This window comes from Acomys russatus, chromosome 13 (assembly GCF_903995435.1).
Source record: "Acomys russatus chromosome 13, mAcoRus1.1, whole genome shotgun sequence".
In the NCBI taxonomy this organism is placed as follows: Eukaryota; Metazoa; Chordata; class Mammalia; order Rodentia; family Muridae; genus Acomys; species Acomys russatus.
Genome location: NC_067149.1, coordinates 43,911,555 through 43,913,409, shown reverse-complemented (window position 1 = coordinate 43,913,409; position 1,855 = coordinate 43,911,555). Strand labels below are relative to the sequence as shown.

Sequence of the window (1,855 nt, the reverse complement as noted above, 5' to 3'; positions counted from 1 at the left end):
ATTTGAGAAACTTTGTTGAAAAGTGTAACACGTATGTAATATGTATGAGGCTTTGGTTTCAACTGTCACCAAAGCAAATATAAAACGATTTTTCATCACAAGGTAATCAATGCCTTCAGATGGAATTGCTATATGCGTCAGCCATCATTCTAATAACAAACAGACAGGGTTTGATGATACAGCACACCTGATGGTTTACAAAGAACATTTAAATGAAAATGGAGTTAGACTAACTCAAAGGGGAGGTGCACTCCTCCTCTGATATCTGTGTAATTTAACCCTGGACAGCGCATCCCTCAGAGCCTGGTGGACCTGCTTGTTGCGCAGGGTGTAGATGATGGGGTTCAGCAGGGGCGTCACAACTGTGTTCACAAGAGCAGCCTCTCTGTTGGTGTCCAGCCTGCTTGTCTGCTTCGGCTTCATATATATAAACACACAGCTGCCATACATTAGAGAGAGGACGACGAGATGAGAGGAACAGGTAGAAAACGCTCTCTGTCGCTCCCTGGCTGAGGGGAGACGCACTACTGTGGCTACTATATTGCTGTATGCAAAGATGGCTATAGAAAGGGATGTAAAAAGCACAATTAAAGCAAGATGAAAAAACAGCATTTCAATAGACCTGGTGTCTGAACAGGAGAGACTTGCCAGCGGTCCAAAATCACAGAAAAAGTGAGGAATAACGTTGGGGCCACAGTAAAATGACTGGGAAAGCATCACCACGGGAACCACCATGAAGAGGAAGGCCAAAACCAAACAGACAGCAACGAGGAAGAAGCACGTCCTTGGATTCATGATGGCGAGATAACGCAGAGGTTTGCAGATGGCTAGATACCGGTCCAGGGACAACACGGCCATAAGGAAAAAAACGGTGGCCCCCAGGAAAAGAAAGACAAAGGCTTGTGTGAAGCAAGCCACAAAGGAAATCCTTTGCCTCCCTGACAGAAAGATGGCGAGCAGCCTGGGAATAACGGTAGTTATAAAACAACACTCCACAAAGGAGAAACTGCTCAGGAAGATGTACATGGGCGTCTGTAAGCGGCGGTCCTCACAAGTGATAGCAATAATTAGCGTGTTGCCTGTGAGGGAAGCCAAGTAGGCCAGCAAGTGCACGAGGAAGAAGAGGCTCCCCAAGTGCTCAGCCACAGGGAAGCCCTCAAGGATAAACTCCTGAACAGCTGTCCCATTCCTTGTGTCCTCTGTCATCAGCATCTCCATTTTTCAGTCTGTCACTGAGAGGCTTTGCAAAACCATGGCTGAAGATGGAGAACTGCATGCTCCTTAAACTGTAAACGACATGGGAAGGCAATGGGACTTTTAACACAGTGCACTCGATATGTTGTTTTTCCCACTGTTAAGGGAAAACAACCGACTGTTACTGTGACTGTCTTTATATTACATTCACCCTAAAATACTAGCTTTAGAAGAACTGCATTGCTGCACACCTTCATTGGGGATAAAGTCATTCAACAGTGTTGGTCATTTTCTCGTGTGGTTCACGGCCTACTCGGAACAAGTTATACTCTTCGATCTATTTGGTCATGGTTCATATATCTGGTAAAAGTACATTCATGTCTTACAGACACAGATAAATATTACAAACAAAAAAATTACAACCTAAAAATCAATCTGAGTCTGGGGACATAGCTCAGAGGTCGTGCTCCTACCTGACACGTGTGTGAAGTTATGGTTCTAGTTCCCACGGATGCAAAATGAAAGAAAGTGAAGCAAGCCAGACAAACCGAAGCAAGAGGCGGCCTGGCAGTGAAGGGCGTTTCTTGTTTATGCTGTATAATCGTCCGTAACTCCAGTTCCACGCCATCCAGCTCTCCCTTCTGACCTCTGAGGGTACCAG

General features: G+C 45.5%; 1 protein-coding gene across 1 annotated transcript; it reads right to left on the bottom strand.

Moving 5' to 3' along the window:
- Positions 1 to 234: 234 nt before the first annotated feature.
- LOC127197327 (olfactory receptor 6C75-like) lies at positions 235 to 1,218 on the bottom strand. The gene has a single exon (XM_051155155.1). The coding sequence runs from the start codon at positions 1,216 to 1,218 to the stop codon at positions 235 to 237; it is 984 nt and encodes a 327-aa protein (XP_051011112.1).
- Between the last annotated feature and the right edge of the window lie 637 nt (positions 1,219 to 1,855).

Bases quoted from the DNA above. Each gene is read 5' to 3' on its own strand.
- LOC127197327 (XM_051155155.1), bottom strand. From the start codon at position 1,218: ATGGAGATGCTGATGACAGAGGACACAAGGAATGGGACAGCTGTTCAG.